General features: G+C 38.9%; 3 protein-coding genes across 20 annotated transcripts in view; all 3 read right to left on the bottom strand.

Annotated features, from left to right (window-relative positions):
* The window catches only part of csnk1g1 (casein kinase 1, gamma 1), a 33,473-nt gene extending 30,892 nt beyond the window's left edge, over positions 1-2,581 (bottom strand). For 2 of the 4 annotated variants that reach the window (XM_056374737.1, XM_056374728.1), the window contains exon 1: positions 2,370-2,579. The gene's annotated coding sequence lies outside the window, so the exon portion shown is untranslated. Of the gene's footprint in view, positions 1-2,369 lie in introns of all 4 variants that reach the window. The other 2 variants (XM_056374720.1, XM_056374746.1) reach the window with 2 other exon arrangements.
* Positions 2,582-3,752: 1,171 nt separating this feature from the next.
* On the bottom strand, positions 3,753-12,582 carry LOC130173276 (sorting nexin-1-like). The gene is made up of 15 exons (XM_056382340.1): positions 12,427-12,582; positions 10,879-11,026; positions 9,500-9,633; positions 9,280-9,346; positions 9,027-9,070; positions 8,763-8,904; positions 8,606-8,684; positions 8,357-8,432; positions 8,024-8,137; positions 7,712-7,805; positions 7,350-7,555; positions 6,679-6,822; positions 6,202-6,282; positions 5,206-5,277; positions 3,753-4,961 (listed from the first exon to the last, which is right to left on the bottom strand). Exons 1-15 carry the CDS (start codon positions 12,544-12,546, stop codon positions 4,911-4,913), a joined length of 1,572 nt encoding a protein of 523 aa, XP_056238315.1. The 5' UTR covers positions 12,547-12,582; the 3' UTR covers positions 3,753-4,910.
* A 1,997-nt stretch (positions 12,583-14,579) lies between these two features.
* The window catches only part of neo1a (neogenin 1a), a 155,466-nt gene continuing 151,016 nt past the window's right edge, over positions 14,580-19,029 (bottom strand). For 8 of the 15 annotated variants that reach the window (XM_056366621.1, XM_056366539.1, XM_056366398.1 and 5 more), the window contains 3 exons: positions 18,437-18,724; positions 17,562-17,698; positions 14,580-16,952 (listed from right to left, as the gene is read on the bottom strand). In XM_056366621.1, the coding sequence (XP_056222596.1) occupies positions 16,800-16,952; positions 17,562-17,698; positions 18,437-18,724 (578 nt within the window). In that variant the 3' untranslated portion in view covers positions 14,580-16,799. Of the gene's footprint in view, positions 17,091-17,561; positions 17,699-18,436; positions 18,725-19,029 lie in introns of all 15 variants that reach the window. The other 7 variants (XM_056367111.1, XM_056367283.1, XM_056366693.1 and 4 more) reach the window with 5 other exon arrangements.

A 19,029-nucleotide genomic window follows, 5' to 3' on the forward strand; every position in this document is an offset into this window, starting at 1 on the left:
AGTCTAATGTTTGATATAGTGTAATCTGATTCTGACATCACCTGTATGAGTATTTAAGAAATGATAACATCATTATGAACACTGAATAATGAACCTATTTAACATTAAATGCAAGAATTATACAAATATTTAGCATTCTTATAATTACATATTACAGAGGATGCTTTTTAAAATGAATTTGTTGTGGCTACAGACAAATCATCTGCTGATCTCTCATCAGTGTCACATCACTAATATGCTTTTAGGTGAAGATTTACATCAGACTATTTAATTTTCTAGTTCTAGTCAGACTGAAAATGATGACACAGTGATTTGTGCTTATAAAAGTATATAAACAAGCTCTAATGTTATTTTCACAATGCTAGTATTATTATTATTATTATATCTGAGTGAAATGTGGAGAGAGTGTAAAACATACACAAAAGTACAAATGTTTACTGTCTAATAACAGGCACAAAACCATAGCAGCAAGACTGACACCAAAAAGGCGAGAAAAGGGTTGTTTGATGACGCTGGTGATCAAAACTAAATGTTTCAATAGTTTAGAAAAATACAAGAAATTGGTTAATTGCTAGTTTTAAAATCCAGCACCATTACTTAGAGATACTGAAATGCTTCTAGCTGATTAGTCTCTATTAAAAATGACTAATCTGTTGACATCTTTTCATTTTTACAGAAAGATAAAGGCTCTGAGTGGAGTGATTAACCTTCAGTGGAAAGATCAGCCTGAGAGGGGGGCCTGCCAACAGTGCAGACTCCTACTGTGGCAGCGCCAGCCAACAGCTGCCTCTCTCCTTAAAGCCAGCACTTATCAACTATAACTGGTGGGAATTTAGAATATTCAGTTTTCCTTCTCCATCAGTTCATACAGAACAGCTCGTGCACATATGGTTGTTGTGTGCACCCACATCCATGAAAATGGTCTGATGATCGGACCAAAGGGTTTGATCAAAAAAATCCTACAAATGCTGCATGATCAGCAGAAGTATATCTTCCATTTTGTAAAGACAACTTTTAGCTTACATGAACTTTACTGAGGTAGTCTACACTATATAGTAATAAACAGCACATATGTTGAAGGGGCAAGCCTTGGACACTGGCTTTGACAATTGCAAAATCTGCAAGGATTAAAAAAATGTTGTAACTATACATGAATGAAATGCAAATGTATTTACACAGCTTTATACTTAAATGTGGATTTGTTGAGGCCTGTAAACAGTGATTTTCTTCAGGCTTTCATTCAGTGAAGTGTTCTACTTTATCATTACCTTTTGAATAAATGCAACACAGAATCTATTTTATACCAGCTTTTCCTATAGTATGACTTATTTAAAAGGACGGCAACAATAATTTATCATGGATCTACATGGCCTTGGTTTGGGCAAATGTCCAGGTAGTAACGTATGTGTTAATGCAATGTCCATGTGAGAACAGGTTTTCACTGCTCTCTTAAAGCACGCCACAGTGCTACTTAGTGGAAAATGGGATAACAAATTATGTTACTAGATGGAGGACTTCACTGCACTTTATTTAGGACTTCATTGATTCAGAAACAGGCCATGTATGCAGTTGAACAAGGAAAATCCCACTTTATCTATGCACATTTGACCATATTGTACCTAGATTGGGAGATGATATTTTACTTGACATTTTCCACTACAATCAAACTTATACCAATTCAATGCTTCAATTCAACTCTGCCCACTGAACAGGCTGAGAAGAGGCCTTGGTTCAATTCGCTCATTTTATATTCTGTACCCTCCTGTCTATGCATCCCTAACCTTGCACCGAGAAGTAGTGGTAATACTACATATGTGAGGAAGTGTAGGCTAGAGGCAGCTGAGGCTAATATAAAGATGATCGATCCTTTGTAAGCAGGCCTCCAGTTCAATCAAAACAAGGAAGCGAGTTGGCAGTTGCACGCCAATGTTTCACGGACAAAGCCAGCCTTGACAGCCCAACATTAGTGATGGTCACATCGATTAGTAATCCAACTAACCGTTAGCCAAGTTAGCTTTCCAGCTTGCCAACAGAAAACCTGACTGACCAGAAACAAAGCTAACGTTAGCCAAACATTACTTAGCCACTGGCTGATCTGGCTTAAAATATGTCCTGCGAAAAAAACTGCGATAGAGACATTTTCTTGTTAAACAGAAAACTGAGTTAGTTAACGGCCAGCAAACAAAACAGCCGGACTCGTTGCCTAGTGTTAACGCCTTAGCTAACACCTACTGGTGGGTAGGTGACAGCTGGTCCGAGCGCAACAAGGAAATTAGCTCCGTTAGCAAAGAAAATATTAGCTAACAACCAAAAGCCTACTATCAAATGATGGTTTGCTAGCTCATCGCAAGCAAACACCACAGGCTCACCTTCGCCGTGATAAATCCAGACGATCCGGACACAGCTTGTGTATCTGTCACGCCAAATGTACACGAATGCCTGGAGCTTAATGTGAGGTTTTCGGTGTTACTTGTTGTTACTGATGTTTCACGCTAGCAGCTGAGTGTCGTTACTTGCGCTCTCCATTCTTCGCTGCTCGTCTGCCTTCGCTGCCCGAGAGAGGTTCGAACACACCGGATGTAGAAACACGGCACCGCCCGCCTCACCGCGCATACTTCCAGGTCAGACTGATGCGGGTTAATTAACCATTAGACTTTTTTAGAGGGAAAAGTATTTTTTTACATTGTGGTAGTGTAATACTTCCACATAAGTAACGGAAATTTATGGTCCAGCACTGCAAAAATATGATTGAACGTGTCAGGCCTTTAGTTTCAGTCACTTCTCAAATAAAATAAATCCCAATTGTTGCCGGTTCCGCTTCTCAATTGTGAGGATTTTTCTGTTTTATGCATTGAAAATGAAAATCTTTAGGTATTGGATTTTTTCCAGGACAATGGGATTTAGGAGATGTGGATAGGCTTTTTTCACTATTTTCTGACATTTAAAGGCCAGACGATTGAGCAGTCGTCCTGATCACTTTTCTTTTTCCTTTTTTTGCAGGACCTTTAATATTCTGCCAAGAGTTTAACTTCAACAAGAGTACATCAAAATAAGTAAAGCAATCTTAATATTGACTTTGGTAACAGCAGTTGACAAAATGATCTAAAATTGAAGTCCATTTATAGGCTGTTCTGGAGCTTTCAAATGCATCATATGAACCTCATGGAATCGTGATGTTCAAATGTTTATATTTTAAGTCCATATTATTTTAAAAATTGAGCTTCACAATTAATTTAAATATGGAAAAGGAGCTTTTAAATCCACTTTCAGAAAATTATGAAATAATTGAGTTTTTTGGTGCAAATCAAACCGTTTTTATTTTTGAGTCTCTGATATTGCATGCATTTGACCAATACCAAGGATTTGGATTGCATTTAAATGTTTAACACAAGAGTAGTTCTGCTTTAAGAAAATATAACCTGTCAGAAACTTTGACAGTCTGAGGGTTTGGGTATAATATATGGATCTGCTGTGTCACAAAGCTTCAGGAAGTGTGTAGACAGATTATCTAGATCATGAACAAAATACTGAAGATCAGATGTAATTTTCAACAAGCAGCAGCAGAAGCAGCAGCAGCACTTTAAAGTCATGGTAAACTGTCAAAATATTTCTGAAAAAGACACTAATGATTGCAATTGCATGGTGTTTTTAACATTTTTAAGACCAGGGGCCTGTTGTTTCATCCATGTTACTGAACTGAAATCACACCAACAATCACAAAAGACACGCAAAAAAATGAAAAGCGCCCAAAGTTTAACCAATCATATTTTATTTTGTACATCTACCTGTATAGCATTTCCAGGAAAATGTGTGTGCTAATGCAAAGTGGTTACAAAAATAAAGCACATTCTTACGTAAATATGACATGACAGAAAAACTACACTTACAAATGCTGAATAAGAAAATAAGGGACCGTATCACTTGAATGTCTGTGCCTTTCTGTCACTGTTAAACCAATTTATCAAAAAAATGTATGGTTACAAATAATATCTGACAGAGGTTGTATGATTCAATTCAAGTACTGTACATGTGTACATACATGTCAAGAGTCATTTACATGGGCGGCAAACAATCTCTGCAGCAGTTCCAAATGAGTGCCTCTGGGCCTCAATCTCTGACACAACAAATCTAAGTACTTAAAAGTCTTGTGGAAGAAATTGATTAATATAATAAACACGATTCTAGCAAATACATCATCATAGAAAATACCAACAAAGCAGTGATTGCATCTTCTCCACCTGCTCTCACTGTAATCTTACATTTCTTTTTTTTCTGACAAGTCTGTAACCTTGTGAAATCTGAGTTTGAATATGATTTCTATGATCTAATATGCACTGTGTGATACACTGTAACAATGTGCTAATACTCCTGGTAAATGACCTCAGTCATCAATAGTGGTATTTTATTAGAAAAAGCAAACAGCTTTTCTGACTGTACAATACATTTTAGTGCATCAAAAACATCTGACATGCATCCATCAACATAAGCTGTTACAGACTGGAATGACTTACATACGTCTATCTTCTAATGTAAACTATAGACAATGTTACTCTAGGGTAGTACCTCAGTGTTAACTCTTTAATATACTGGTTTAAGCAAGAAACATAAATATATATCCCACTGAAAGTGAGTTTTACAAATACTTCGGCCATGTTACCTTCTGTTGGATTCCTGCTTTATACCATCTTTAAGTCAAGAACATAAACAAAGAAAAGAAATGTTATGTAAATGCGGCAGCTTATTATATCAAAGAACTGTACAAGATAAGAGAATACACTATGATTAAAAAGACAAAAGAAAAAAATGGATGGAAGTTTCTTGTGTGTTTCAAAATTGTCCTCTCAGTTGCTGGTCAAGAGGTAAAGTGTTCAAAAAAGGCAGTTGGGGTCTTTGAAAAGTCTCTCTCTTCATTAAGCTATTGCCTTTGCCTCAGGCAGGAAAGCCTCCCAAAACTTTATAAGCTGGAATATAATAAGAACAAGAAGAATTAAAAAGCCAGTTAAAATGTGGTCTGAGAGTTAGATATTCAATAGCTTTCAAAATGTCAATAAATACTAATTATAACCGATTTTCAATAGTCATTATTATAACAAAAAATACACTAAGATTGAGAATGTTGGTACACAAAGTAGTAGTGTGAAATGAATAAAGTAAAGTAAACTGAGTAAAGTGTACATGGTGAATATAATGTAGTTAAAAGATTACCCGTTGTTGAGACTGAAGCATTGCCTCCAAATATTTGATTATCTGGCTCTTGAAATCCTTAGCCTTTTCTTTCTGAAAAGACAAACGTTTTGTCACGTCTCCAGCTCTTTGCCAATGGAAAAGCTAGTTGTAGGAATTTCTGACAGAACTTCACCTACTTCAAAGGTGCAAAGAGACAGAAAATAGTCCCTTTATCAGGGTCATCTTAAGGCATGTTGAAATGAACATAGGGATGATCATAAGAGATTTTAGGATAGGCTCACATTTTTTTGTAGGTGGTCTTAAAACGATTGTCAGGTCCATATGAACACTGAAACAGGTTTTGCTTGCTTTAATTGTTCCTTCTATGGCCATTAAACAATCCCCTCCCCTCCTCTAATGTAAGTGATGATCCAAATTAGTTTAATGAAGTAGATATCCATCAAAATTAAAGACTTTTTAAGACAAACTTGAAAAATTGTGGGCCTTTGCTGTAAGTTCTAAAATATAAATTATGGCCATGTGATTTAAGTTATCAAGATATTTAATTTAAAGTCAAAAATGTCTCATTGTGCCTAAACAGATGCTGTCCTTTCTGCCTCTCTTCAAACTAAACCTACAGGTGGAAATACATCTTTTTATACTCACAGCTTCCATCCCATCCCCTTAAATAAAAATCTTCCCTTTTAGGAAACTCAGCAGACTGAAAAGCATATGTGATGAACCGGAATACTATTTTAAATGTTCATAGTAATGTGCTTGATGATGTCCCTGATGAAGGCCACAAGCTGACATGTGCTGGTCTGCTAATGGAGAAGCTACACATGTCCAGATGGTCAAATATACAGTGTCTATAAAAAGACTTTATGATTAAAAGGGTCTCTCTCTGTTGATTAGTGACAAAGAAAGTCACACTGAATCTACTCCAATCCAGTTGTAAGTAAGATGATGAAATATAAAATCTTTTTACTTTTACCTTCTTTATTTTCTATAACAATTAGAAATACATCAACATACCTCAAACCTGAGAAACTCCTTGCGTACAGTCATGCCGATCCTGTCAAAATCTCTCTCGTACTGAGTCACCCTCGCCTCCCACTGAGGACATACATTAAGAGGAAAACAAAAACACTGTCACTGATTATCTGGCTGCAAATATTAAACAAAATCCTTCTAATATCTCCTCTTTTGACAAAAAGGTCAACCATTTAGTAACATCTAAACATTGGAAGAACAAACATACTCCCCTTTGGAAGAGTGGACTACAACTATTAGACAGCTGAGTGGTAATGGAAGTGTACTCTCCTCAGAACCACATGACTTTACATTTCTTTTGCTGCCTGTAACTTACCTGTCAAACATGTACGATCACCTGCCTGCTGTATTTAAAATGATGTGAAAGGACATTACAGCTCATGTCGGGCTGTGACATAACTCGGCGTCAATGTGCTTGGATCAGTGCTGCAGCAGCTGTGTGGTCACTGTGTTTGTTACCTCAGTGATCTCTTCTTTGGCCTGCTGCAGTTTGTCCGGCTTGTTGGCCCACAGCAGCTTGGCCTCGGCCTCTCTCTTCTTCTGCAGTGTGCTCTGAGCCTCTTGCCATCGCTGCCACGCCCGCATGCGCTGGTCAAAACAACCCTGTGGACATCCAGTTTGAATAATATTGTAGGTGTTTCTCTCAAGTATCAAACACAACATCTGATCATTCCACTTGCCAAAGGACAAAATGCACGTTGTAATACGTAGTTAGTTCTATGGTCCGGGTTTATTAGAGATCATTAATCACTGCTCTGACAAAATGCAGGGTTCAGAAAGAAAGGTGAGAATACTGCACACTGGCAGAGATAAGTTTCAACTTGTGGTGAAGCATTAAAACTGGATAAACTGAAACTTATTGCAATTTGTCGCACACTTAAGTACAGATCCTTCTGTACAGGTGATTCTGTCCGTTTCTTTCTTACAATATTTTGATGTCCTACACATAAATAGCAATGTTATGATTTAGTTTTATTGGATACTGGTGTTGCGTTTTTTTTCTATATTTAGATCCTGGTATTTGCACCAAGCTTTTTACCCCAGACCTCACTGCTCCGAAAGAATCATAACCTCATCTTATCTTCACTTCTTCCTGCTCTCTATCTACCACTGTGCAGCTGTCAGCTTACCCGCACAGCACCAAGCAGGCGGATGTAGTCGGCAAGCAGCTCTGCAAAGATGAAGAAGTCACTGGCTGCCTGCTCCTGATGCAGCTGCTCCATCTTATCCTCCACCTCTGCCAGCTGGGACAGGGCTCGCGACAGGGCTGTGTTGTCCTCAGAGTTTCCCAACATGGCCATGCTTTTGGCAAATACTGCCGTGTTCCCACACAGCTCTGGTGTCGAAGGAGGGAACAGAGAACTTATTCAGTCTACTTGTTTCACCCTAAAAGACTTTGGCAGCTGCAGTGTGCTCTTCAGTTTCCTCAGTTGAAAAAAGTTGACTATAAAAATTGGACAAAGACAAGTCAAGAAAGTCAGATGCAGCTCACCCTTCCTGTGATTGACCAGGGAGTCGACCATGGCATGTAGCTTCCTCAACTGCTGCTCCTCATTGTCCACCTCCTGGAACTTGTCCTCAAACCACTGAGGCACACGGCAAAAAGAGGACATCAAGACTCAACCTCATCATATCTAGAATAGCAGGCCTGTTTGTCTTGCTATAATTTCAAGTGCAGTAGTTACAATAAGACAATACACTGTGATTAGAAATATCATAATTCCCCATATCTGTCAATAATTAGTATTTCAGGTCAAACAGTAAAATGTCCTTAACAAAGGGATTTCATCCAGAGTCCACTTACAGTGTCAGACTCATTCATCTTGATGGTCATTTTGTTGACAGCATCTGATGCCTTATTGATCATTTTGAGGAAGCCAGCTCCGCTCAGGGCCTGAGTGTTCACTGCCCTGGGAAGCTGAAAACACAGACACAGACACATGGGTCAAAATATAGCAGGTGAGTTACTTTGGCAACGTGTCATTCTCAAGAAATGTCTTCTTTTTTTTTAATCCCTACTCAAAAAAACAACGAAGCATTCCTTCTTAATACATGTGACTAAACCTCAAAAGGAGATGAAGTCATTGTCCAACTCAATACTACTAGAAAAATCTTTTTTATATCTTAACATACTCACATCATCTCTCTCCAAGAACTCACGGACATCAGGATCTTGTAGTAACGATGGGTGACACACTACTCTCTGAACATATCTACAAAAAAACAAAAAACAAAAACAGTAGCAGCAGGATGAAGTAAGTGAGAAATGGTAGTTCACAACAGATAAAACAGATAAAACACAAATCCACATCTGCGACTCAATAAAAAAAAAAGGTGGCCCCATATGAATATTACTTATCTGTATGAAACATCTACAGATCCTTACCTCTCCAGAGCTGCTCTTCTTCTCTCCACAAACTCTACTGATGATGGGTCGTCCATTCCCACCTTCACTTTGGTCATTCCTGTTGGCACAAATAACAGTCACAAAAAAAGACAAAAAAGTGCAAATCACAGTCACAAAAAAAGACCTGGCAACCCACCTACGACACTTTTCTCTGGTGGTGGTGGAATGACGCAGCCATGGAGTGAGTGCTTGACTGACAGCTTCTCATAAAGACCCAGGAAGTCACTAAAACGCCTCCTCACTGAGAAGGTTTTATTCCTGAACATGGGCAAGGAAGTCTGGTGGTACACAGAAGGCAAAGAACATGAAAAACTAAACACTTGGAAACCATAGTGAAGATTTAAACATTTTAGCAGTTATAGGAGCCATATAAAAATACACAAAATATATGACTACAGACCCTTGTAGATACTTTATAGGCCACATATGCATTCATGCCATCTCCTACAACAGAAACATTGGAGATACATTGAAGGTGAAGTTAATAAGGATTCAGTGGTGCATTAGAGATTTTAGGTTCCTGAATTAGCTATAACCATACAAATGAACTATTCAGAGTTATATTTATCCTGCTTCTTTCCAAATAACATCTGAATCAATTGGAGGTTACAGATAGCTGTATCATAGTTTTGAGTCTGTAAAGATGGACTGACCAACTTTCTCAGGGTTAGTGACAGCAACATCCACATCAAAACTATCCATGGCTTCTTCCTCCTCCAACTGTAATTTAAAGAGAAGAATAGTGATACAATTCAAACTCTGCACACACAACTCAGACAGTTTGAATATTTGGCTGTAACAGACAGAAGTATTTGGCAAAAGAATGCACGCAATTGTTCCAAATTTCCCAGGAGGCTTGGCCGTGGCCTGTACCTGCTCCAAGGAGGTGGGCTGCATGGGCGCAGGGCTCTGAGTGAACGAGGAGGCTGTATGAGGGCCAGAAGAGGTGGAGACCTCCCTCCTACCAGAGCTACCAGGCTTGTCTGTGCTCAGCTCCACATGTGCCTCTGGGAAAAGAAAAGACTTTCATGTATGCTTCTCCTCATCCAGAAAGAAAAGAAAAGCAGATGAGTGAAGGGTACTCCAGACAGGATCACACACTACACATACAGTCATACAAAAGCCATACCTACCACACCTACTTTATCTAGAACAGTGCACTTGCTGCTTAATTATTTATTGTGGAAAATCTACACTTTATATGTACATAACTACTGCATTATTAGTTAATAACGTGTGCAAAGCTTTTGCAATTCACTCACAAGATAGTTCCTGGTTTAAAAAAATCACTTTGCTAATATTTCAGTTTTAGACTTACTGTATTCTATTTTGGCAAAGTTTCTCTACAGCTGCTTGTAACAGGATCTTATAGTGTGGAAATGGAGCAGTGAGCAGAATCCAATAGTTGGTGCAGGTTTTCACTACAGCTGGGATCTTTGAATTTTTTTATGCCAGTGCCAATATAATACTTGACTCAATGGTTCAATGCCAAAACAATCCTTTGTTGGAACACCTTACCTTCATTTAACAAGATGAATCCAACATCTCAGTGTAACAGTGTGTGTCCATTAGACATCCCCTGTCTATTGAATGCCTACACCTCCATGCCCAAAGTTTATAATGCAGTCCTAAATTTGCAATCTCCAAGCTAGAACTAAAACGATTAGTCGATTCATTTATTAGTTTTATTTATTTATTAGTCGATTGAAATAATCGGCGACAATCAATTATAAAGCATGCCAACCAGCAACGCCAAACACTCTTGTGTTGTTTGTGACAGTTGTCACAGTTTGTGACAGTTGTAACTGTAAGCTCACTATTTTGTTCCCTAAAAACAACAACTGTTAATGGTTTAATCAACGATCAAAGTAATCTCTAGTTGCAGCTCGACTCAGAGACAGAGGCAGTTTGTGACCAGCGCTAGAGGAGTGACCATAAAGAGCTGTGTCATTCGTAGTCTCTTAATCTGTCCACGGCTGTAAGCTCTGAATCATGTGCCCCAGTCTAGGGCACATCCAAAAGTTTCTAAACCCGCCCCTGGTCTTGACTAATAAACTAAACATGACATCATGTGTGTGAAAATCAGTGGAATGTCCCTTTAAGATCTATGTTAAAATTGTCTTGCATGACCTCGGCTTAAAATAAAAATTCTCACAAGACTTTGAATTCTTTTTAGGGCCTGTAAGCACTGGAAAATAAAAACCAAGAGGAATAAAATAGAACAAAATTGTTGGTAGAAAATGTGTCCTAACCAGCAAACAGGTCGTTGTCATCATCAGAATGAACTCCATTGGATTTGGTAGTTGTGTTGCTCGCCTCCTCCTCACTGAACAAATCTGGAGGCTCTTCATTGATACAGTCTGGCTCAGAAACGTCTCGACTCACAGCCACAGGATTACTCTGCAGACAGGAAGGACACAAATTCTGAATGAGCCACAGAGAAGGGATGACTTTAGAGGAGTAGTTACTTGTCTTGTCCTGTCTCCTGACTCTTATGACAATTTACAGACACAGACAGTGGTGGAAAGTATATTTAATCAGGTACTATTGTACTTGAGCACGACTTTAAAATACTTGTCCTTTAAGTTTTTCAATTTTATGCTACCCTGCTCAACTACCTTTTAAAGGGAAATATACTTTTTACCCCACTACATTTATCTGACAGCGTTAGCTACTAGTAATTTCATTTTTATCAAGATTTTTACTTCAAAAACATAAAATAAATTTCTAAAATACAGCACACTGTTAAACATTAAACCACTTACTCCCAACTCCTTGTCGTGCCTCAATGTCTGAGTTAACTCTTTTAACTTCTCACATGGTTCCATTTAAATAGCTGTTCAAATGATCAAATGAATTTTTCACAACAGGAGTGTGACAAATCTGAAAAATCATCAGATAATCATCAATAATCAGAACTTTCTTTCCAGAACTTCCTTACTTTTTTCCCATGAATCATCTCGCAACATAAGATTTATCTCATGACCCTTTGGAAAATACTGACACTTGTTGGACACCACCAGACTAAACTAGGCAGCTGTATAAAAAGTAATGAAGTAGTTAAAACTAGCTGAACCTCCAGCAGCTGCAGTAAAATGTCCCTTAAGCATTTACACCCCGGTATTAACAGTCTAATAATAATAATGTCAAATATAATTTCAGTCACAGGGGCATTTAACTGCTGAACCAGTACTTTTACTTTTGAAACTTTAAGTAAATTTTGATGATGATACTTTTATACTTTTACTCGTGAACTGTTTTGAATGAAGGCCTTTTACTTGTAACGGAGAAGCTATGCATTGTTGTAGTAGTGCTTTGACTTAATTAAAGGATGTGAACGCTTCTTCCGCCACTGGACTCAGATAAGCAAGCATAAGAAGCTGGCTGGGTGGGGTCCTGTGATCTGCAGATTAGTTAAGCCAAACCTAACGAACTCCTAACGAACAATAAAAATACAAGACGTTCAACTGGACAGGGGAGCGGGAGATGGTTTAAATTAAGAATTAAGCACCAAAACAGGCCGAAAAAGCCACAAGCAACGCTAAAACGTACTAGTTAAGAGTCAAGACTGTTCATTTTGAGCACTGCAAACTAACTTCAACTAAGTTCATGAGACAATTTCGTAGCTTTTATTCAGATTGTGACAAGATTTCTCGCCCCTGTCAGCGGTTATTTTGATGCCAGGAACGCAGGTCAGAGCAGATAAAGAGGCTGACTGCCCGGCTCTGACCCGCTTCACTTACTGCAGGTATAACCACCACACACAGGCCGTTAGTAACATGGCCGAGCCGTGAACATACGTTACTAACGAAGATGTCCTCTCCCTCGTCACTGTCTCCATCTGCCATGTCAGGCAGTCTAGCTTCTGGCTCCTCAGCTGAAGGGAAAGGAGGAGGATTCCGGTCTGAGCTGGCCGCCATAGTCCCTGTTGTGAGAGTGACTTGACGTAGGCGGAAGTCGAGGCAGAGGGCGGAAGCTGAAAGCGAACAGCTGCAGCGACGCTTGGTGGTGGTTTAGTAACATGACAGGCCAGTTCATTAGGTACACAGGTACCTAGTCCCAGTGGTGTGAGAGGGGCGGGGCGCACAGGACTGTAGATTTTAAATTTTCACTTACTTAGTTTGTTCTATTTATCATTTACTTTGATTTGAGGTGTATTTATTTTCCCCCCTTTCCCCTCTCTGTTCTCTTTGTATTTTTAATGTTACAGGAAAATCTCTTTAAAGTAACAATTCAAAAACTTGGATCATGTTTTTAAGGTCAGTTATGTGGGGCTTTTTTTTAGTTTTAATAATGCAGTGTATCACATCCGTATGGGTTTGTGTTCATATTAAAACCATACTAAAACTTTTTCACGTGTTTCTGTTGGTGGCTAAATTAGAGCAAGAAGGTCAGCTCTATTGTTATGTTTGCCTTTCATAGTTTTCTGCCTGTGGAGACCATGGATCTCAAAACTTGCAGTAGTTATAGTACAGCAAATAAAGAGTCACTTTAAACTTACAGATGAGGAATAAGACTAAATAGTTTTTATCAGTCAGATTCCAGTAAAATCCAAAGCTTTCAAACATAGAGAAATCAGTATGTTTACTTCTGCAACAAATGATAAAATGTATATATTAATGACTTAGAAATTTCTTTCATTAACCGACGTTACCTTCATTAACAGACGGAGTCAGTGTCAAGTGCTGTGGACAGATGGAAGTATTTTTCTGAATCTACTACAAAGTTTTCCTCACATTTGATCTGGAAGCCGTGGGCTGTGGATAAACCCCGAATATATAAAGTCACAGCACATGATTGGTACTTTCATATCATAGTGAGGTGTAGCCATCTCATAATCATAACCTTTTCCATTTTTCTCTTTCATGGATTCTGAGGTGATTTTGCACAGGAACATACCGATTTTTAGACCCATAAAATCTCACAGCAATTAAAAGTTTTTTTCTCCAGCCATTCTGGATAAAATAAATAAATAAATGAAATAGAAACACTAAAGCCCCTATTGTAACTCCAATCAGACTCGCATGAATGGTCGCAGATGGTCTTAATGTGTGCTGAACTCATTTTCACTGTCCTTCTTTACTTAACTTCACTTGTCCTACATTGTACATGTCAGCATTTTTCTATATCCCAGGTTACTCTGATGTGTTGCGCTTTAATTTAATATCATACGACACTTTTCAGCTGCATCAACAGGCTTAGAAATTATCGCCAACTAGCAGCCAAACGCTGAGCGAGGCGGTTCAATCAGTCACTCTGGCAGAAAGCCAGTCTCCATCGAGTTTCACAAGACTGATGAGAATACCAAAGCTAGAAATCTGATCAAACAATTAATGGTTAGCAAAACATCACCTTCAAGCTAAAGCAGGTATAACCCAAGGACACTGTAAACTACAATGATGAAATGGGGCTTTTAAGATTTTGTGACAAAGAATTGCTCATTAATTGAATCGTCTTTATCTGAAATGCAGCGTCTGTGTAAAACAGAGGCTTTAATTCTTTAACTATGTGAGGCTCTAAAACGACAGCTGTCCTTCTGTAAGATCTCACATTCAAGGAAATCGAGTGTTTTAAGCCAAATTCACTGAGAAAATCAGCCCTTAAATTAAGGGCTTGACTGATTATTTTCATTATTGATTAATGTGGCAATATTTTCTCGATCGGTTAATTAACCGTTTCATTTATGTAACTTTCACAAAACGGTTCAAAATATAAGAAAACAGCAAATATTAACACGTTAGAAGGTGTAACCAGCTACTGTTTCACATTTTTCTGAATTAATTAGTTTTCTGTTGATTGATCATTTTAGCTCTACTTGACCTTCCCAATATTCATAAGACTTATAATACAGGAGGATAACTGTATTATACACTGTAGGCTTTGGGTTGTGTATTAGTGGTTCAGTGACCTGATGGGCATCCTGATCATGTCTGATGAAAAGAAGACGAGCAGAAACATTTACTTTGTTAGTATTCATAATAGTTTGTATACACAATGTATAGGAGCACCAATAAAAAAACATCTTTTTTTCCAAACCTTTTTTCAACATTTTTTAAAAAGCCACAGATTTTTTTCTACAGAAAGCAAAGAAAGCTCTGTACATGAACAAGCAACAACAGAATTCCTCATCATGAGCTGCAAAGTGAACAACTCGGCTGCTCAAATTCATATCATCTCTGAAGCAAAAAAATAAACATAAAAAAAACAAGACCAGCTGCCTGCTGCTTACCTAGGACACTACATTACACAAACAGCTTTTGATATTTAAAACACAAGATATGTAAGAAATGTACTTTTCAAAAATTGTGAAAAAGTGCAATACAGGTTCAACTGTTTACAACTCAATAGATTATTTCCCAAATGGAGTCCGGTCCTTTTTCTCCCCCCTTTGTTTTCAATCTTTTTTTTTTTTCCCCAAAACTTGTTCCTTGTTTGTATCCATAGTTAAAATCTCTTACAGTTATATTGACATTCATGACGATGTACATTTATGAGAAACATGGTATTCACAAAAGTAGAGCAAATTACTATGATTGCAAATGACAAATTTCTTTGGGTAAGAGGGTAATGAAAAACTAGTTTCTTAGAACTTTTTTTTTTTTTTTTACCTTTTTACATCGGATTTGTGTATAGAACAAGCTTCTTTTTTTTTTTTTTTTTTTTTTACTTCATACAAAACCTACCATGTAAAAAAAAATCTGGGAGTCCCATTCAAAAGGCCAACATCTTTGCATCGTATAAGATTTGTAAAAGAACCAGGGCGTGGCATTTGATGAAGACCAGCAGGAAAAAACAGCAAACACACTCCACTGTGGTTAAAATGCACACGTGGTTCAGCATTACAGATATTCTGAAACCAAATATTGGTTTTTGGAAATGACACACACATTCGATTGAACTTCTCGTATAAAAGATAACTTGTCTGTTGCAGGTGACTGATTGATTGAGTGCCATGTGAGGTTTTTTATCTATGTTTTTTTTTTTGTTTTTTTTTGTTTGTTTTTTTTTTTTAGGAGGGGTGGGGGTCAGCGCCCTGAGTCCTAAGTACCTCAGACCTGTGAGGAGACACGGTCAAGTCCCACAGAACGATACATAAACTGCCATGGCAGCGAGTGACTCCGAGGGTGGAGGGCCGAGTCGTCTCGACCGTCCAACATACAAACACGTTGGTAAGGCTTTTAAAACGGAGCTCCCACAAGAAACAAAAAGACTGAAAAAGAAGACATTTTAATGTACAAAGGGGGCAACACAATGCCAGAGAAGAATGTACTGTAGAAACACATCAGGCTTCTCTCTCCTGTTGATATGAAAACTGAGCTTCAGGACTCATTTGTAATCCCACTTTCATCCCAAATAATAATAATGAAACAATGGGAAACATCAAAAGAATGAGGCAGTTTAAAAAAAACAACATATGTACATGTTTATAAGGATATGTGTGTAAAAAAAATAATACAATAACATAGAAAATAATAAAAAGTCATGGCACAATTTATGACACATGGGGGTAAAAACAAAAAAAAATGACCATGTTTATGAATAATGTAGGCTTGTAAAGGGAGGCTGATATCCAATGTTCACTTCACTGAAACTGCCCAATAGATATACAAAATGCACAAAGAAAACACTAATCAAACAAACACTGTGTGTAGACTGCGTCGCATGAGCACCAACATCAAAACCAGCATATTTTTGGACTTTGTCCATTTGACTTGACATTGAATCAACCGTTGTCTCATCTTGAATGAGCGTTTGCACACAAAAAAACCTACCGTACGCATTTTTGCTGAGGAAAAAAATTCACAATCTTCCGGCTGAAAGCGACCAATGTTTTAAAGTTCATTGTCTCTGAGAATGGTTCTTCATAAAAAGATGAACGTCTCACTTTTCTTCCCTCTCATGGCAATCTCCTTCCTGAGACTGAGCAAGGTAAGCCGAAAAAGTTCCTAAGGTTCAGTCTGGAGTTTTTTTTTTTTTTCTCTGCAGGGGGATGTGAGAGTTTTCTTGGGTACAAGAGGCCATTTTTGTGTCCACTAGCCTCTGGCTCCCAAGGGTTATGTTTGGGTGTGTTTGTTTGACTTTAGCGTGTGTGTGTGTGTGTGTGTGTGTGTGTGTATGTATGTGTGGACGACAGAGAAGGTGTGTTTGTGTGTGCGCAGGTGTGTGTGCGTGCTCATGGCGCTGTGGTAATGGCGTTCAGGTCCTTCATCAGGCCCTCGAGATGGGCCATCTCCTCGGTCAGCTCGTCGGGCTCGTAGCTCTGAGGGAGAGGAACAGGGTTACTACGGGGGGCGGGGGAGGGGCAGGGGGGGAGGGAGGCAAGCACCTGGAGGGAGGGAAGGGAGGAGAAGAGAGGAAAAGGAATAGAGAGGAGGAGAGGGTCAGTCAGGGATCTTTCGCAGAGGTACAGGGGGGGGGAGTCGAATGGGTGGGATGAGGCGAGCTGGGAGATGGGTCAATGGGACTGAAGCGTCGTAAATGACAAAAACAAGAAGAGGCAGCAGACAAAAGCAAAACATCCAGAACCAAAGAGAAACACGATGTCAACGAATGATCAACAGCCAGTCAAGGATTAGGACATGAAGTAAAGGTTCAATGGGTAAATTAAAATCATTCCAGTTATGGGTTTTGTTAAGATCAGTTATTAAAAGTTAAATGAATTGATCAAATGCAGCCGACAACATCACAAAAAATGGTGAGATTGAAGTTGGAAAGAATAAAAAGAGAGAAAGAACAAACAGAAAATGTGGTTAAAACCAATGTAACTGTATAATCCAGTGCCCAAAAAAAAACTGACATGGATTTGGAAGAAATGTGTGATTGGTATAATTTTATAAAACACAAGACTGAATAAATCTTAAATATTCACCACCATTAGGCCTGGCAAAACAGATACTGTTTTTTATAGGCAGCCAGTGTGGGGCACTATACTCACGCTGTCTACATCTTCTAGCATCTTGCTGGTCTCCGGCACATCAGGGGCGTTGGGTACAGTGACTACCATTGGTGTTCGTGTCCTTCCTAGTGTTCCAATGGAGGCTGTTTTAACAACATGGGGGTGAGTGGGAGGCCCTGAAAACATGAAACTATAACAGTCAGTGAAGGCAACAAACACCTGCATCTTGAATTCTTATAAAAATTTAAATCTGGGGTGACTGAATACACTTCACAAAAAAAAAAGATATTTTAATAGTTTTTAATTAATACATTTAAAAATATTTTTATTTAGCAGAGAAACCCTTCACATCAAACATAGCTGGATTAATACACAATTAAACATTTAAATGAAAATAGAAGATTGACAAAATAATAAGAGCTTTCCATTGAATCACATGGCCTTAAATGTAAAATTAATTTCAAAATGAATCGAATTACAATCCTGAAAAAAATGGAAATCTAAACATCTACAATTCCATGACAACTGACAACTCCATCTATTGAGGAAGATCGTGCTCGAAAGCTCCAGAACTGATACTGAATGGAGCTTGTGGTGAGGGTTTTGTCAAGAATGCACTTTCAATCTCACCACATTCATAAAATAATGTTGATTTTCATTCACAAATCTGATCTGAATGAATCACATTGAGGTTCATGGCTGAAACTCATCCATCAGTTTCAGTTGAGATTCCCTCGTCTTTCCTGGTCACTGTCTGAACAGCCTGGACGATAGCAGGCTGCTTTGTACTCTGATCTGACCTAAGTTTAAGTGTGTGTGTGTGTGTGTGTTTGTGTGTGTGTGTGTGTGTGTGTGTGTGTGTGTGTGTGTGTGTGTGTGCGTGCGCGTGCGTGCACAGGCTTCTTCCTCCTCACCAGTCTGAGCGAGCAGGGGAGTGCTGGGCAGAGCAGGCGACTCGTATGATGGATGGCTGGTGGCTGGGATTGCTGGTACAGCGAAGCTCTTGAGTGGGTGGGCGTGGGCGTGCGGGTGGGCTGAGCGGTGTGGGGGCAGGTTGCTGGAGTAGCTGGGCTCCTCCTCTGTGGTGGTGGAGCCGTGGTAGCTGCCCTCAGGGTCGGCAAGGATCTCCGAGGGGCAAGAGACCTGGGAGGAGGCGGTCGCTTGGGGGATAGGTTCTGGATTGGGGGTGTTCCTCACCGACTCTGGAGAGGGGGCAGATGGGGGCAGATACAATGAGCAGAGGGGTTTACAGGCTTCAGCTTTTACATTCACAGGCTAGGGATCGACATCCAGCTTCATAAAGCCTTTATACAGATTCAGGGCAATTAAACAGAGCTTAGTTGACTATGTATTCTTCAATATACAGAAAACTGTCAACAAATTCGGTAATCCATAAAACGTTTCGATCATTTTGTCTCCATCTCTGAGCATTTGGAAGTTTTCTTATGACAGGAAACTGAATCTCTTTGTGTTTTGGATGATTAACACACGTCAACTTGGGCTCTGG

The sequence above is a fragment of the Seriola aureovittata genome, chromosome 1 (assembly GCF_021018895.1).
Source record: "Seriola aureovittata isolate HTS-2021-v1 ecotype China chromosome 1, ASM2101889v1, whole genome shotgun sequence".
NCBI lineage: Eukaryota > Metazoa > Chordata > Actinopteri > Carangiformes > Carangidae > Seriola > Seriola aureovittata.